The sequence below is a fragment of the Malassezia globosa genome (genome assembly GCF_000181695.2).
Source record: "Malassezia globosa CBS 7966 chromosome Unknown mgl_sf_16.2, whole genome shotgun sequence".
Lineage (NCBI taxonomy): Eukaryota > Fungi > Basidiomycota > Malasseziomycetes > Malasseziales > Malasseziaceae > Malassezia > Malassezia globosa.
Window position 1 is genome coordinate 1 of NW_001849850.1, and position 1752 is coordinate 1752.

General features: G+C 52.6%; 2 protein-coding genes across 2 annotated transcripts; one reads left to right on the top strand and one right to left on the bottom strand.

Annotated features, from left to right (window-relative positions):
- Positions 1-257: 257 nt before the first annotated feature.
- On the top strand, positions 258-770 carry MGL_4255 (uncharacterized protein; the record flags this gene model as incomplete). Its single annotated transcript, XM_001728553.1, has 1 exon — positions 258-770. One exon carries the CDS (start codon positions 258-260, stop codon positions 768-770), a length of 513 nt encoding a protein of 170 aa, XP_001728605.1.
- Positions 771-1421: 651 nt separating this feature from the next.
- On the bottom strand, positions 1422-1565 carry MGL_4256 (uncharacterized protein; the record flags this gene model as incomplete). The annotated part of the gene is made up of 1 exon (XM_001728554.1): positions 1422-1565. One exon carries the CDS (start codon positions 1563-1565, stop codon positions 1422-1424), a length of 144 nt encoding a protein of 47 aa, XP_001728606.1.
- Between the last annotated feature and the right edge of the window lie 187 nt (positions 1566-1752).

Sequence of the window (1752 nt, forward strand, 5' to 3'; positions counted from 1 at the left end):
ACGGCCACCGTTTCTTCCAGCTCTACTGGCCACCAAATGAGTGCAACGACGTCACAGCTAGCATCCTGCGCCGAGCAAAGCAGGCGGGCTTCACCGCGCTTGTGGTGACGCTTGACACGTACACTCTGGGTTACCGCCCAACAGACTTGAACCACGGCTTCAACCCATTCCTGCTCCCAGAAATAACCGGATGTGGTCTCGGTCTGAGCGACCCAGTCTTCCAGGAGCAGTTCAAGCAAAAGCACGGCAAGACCGTGATGGAGGACCTCGCGACGTCCGCCCCTGAATGGGCCTCCAAGATGTTCTGTGGTGCTGGTCACTCTTGGGATGACCTCAAGTACCTGCGCGAGTACTGGGATGGACCCATTGTGCTCAAGGGTATCATGGACGTGGAAGATGCCAAGCTTGCTGTCAAGCACGGCATGGATGGTATTGTCGTCTCGTCGCATGGTGGTCGCCAGGTGAACGACTCGGTCTCTTCGATTGAAGTGCTCCCAGAGATTGTCGATGCCGTCGGCGACAAGCTGGACGTCCTGTTTGACTCTGGCATCCGTTCGGGTACGGACATTGCCAAGGCGCTTGCCTTGGGTGCCAAGATGGTGCTTGTCGGACGCCCATGTGTGTATGGACTGGCCATGGGTGGCCAGAAGGGTGCGCTCCATGTGCTCCGCTGTCTCCTTGCTGACTTGGAGCTCTCGATGCGGCTCTGTGGTGTGGCTTCGATCGAGAAAGAGGAGCTCAACCCCTCGCGCCTTCGTTTGGTCAAGTAGATATGGATATGGGGAACTAGTTAGGCTAAGGCTCTATGGTCACATCGGCTTCTGACATAGACAATGTTTTTTTTTTCCGATGCAGTTAAGTGCACGCTAAGTGGCCCCGATCTTGAATGTAAGCCAGGTGGAAAGTACATGGAGAGGTGGCAGTTTTGGCACACACTGAGTCGAGTGCAAATCTGGCCAATTTTTACTTACTCGATTGGGTGTCACATACCCCACCTGTGATCAATAAGGACAGCGACAAGAATGGGACGAATGTGGAAATTGATCAAACTCGAGACACGACCAAGTGTACCTGATAGAGTGAAATGGGTGAATATGATGCAGACAGAAGGAAAGATGGAGTATGGGAGCCATAAAAATTAGAGTAAAAGGTAGGACATGGCGACCACACTGGACCCGCTTTGTGCATGGTACCTGCGTGGAGACTGGGGCACACGCAACGTATCTTTGACCTGATCAAGCAGGAACTCAAGCAACTCCATTGCTTAGGTCCAATGAGCATGCTAGATACAACAACGGCTACGCACCAACCGACGAATGCATGCTGTGCTGCTTTTTTCTCGTCTCTACACCGGCCACATGAAATCCTGTCTCAATATCCGGGGAAGGGATCTGCACATTCATCATATTTACTATCGTCAACTACTCTTCCTTAGATTCCCACGTAAGGAATCCACCTAAGCTGTCACCGCCGTGTGGCATCATGCTAGGTGCATGGTTGCGGTACATGAAGAGTTTTCCGTCGTCATCCACGGAGCAGTGGTTCCGCTTTTGGTCCTTCTTCATCCCCACATAACTGATGCTGTCACTCCACCATTGCCGTCTCGGGTGCGATGAGCATGCTTCAAGCGTCAGATACCCATTCTTGCGGTCGTATTCTCGCTTGGTTCCTTTTGCCTTGTGGTTGTAATCATACACTGGGCGGTTGTCGATTCCCTGCACAGTCAAGCACAGACTGTGATCCTTCGCACTG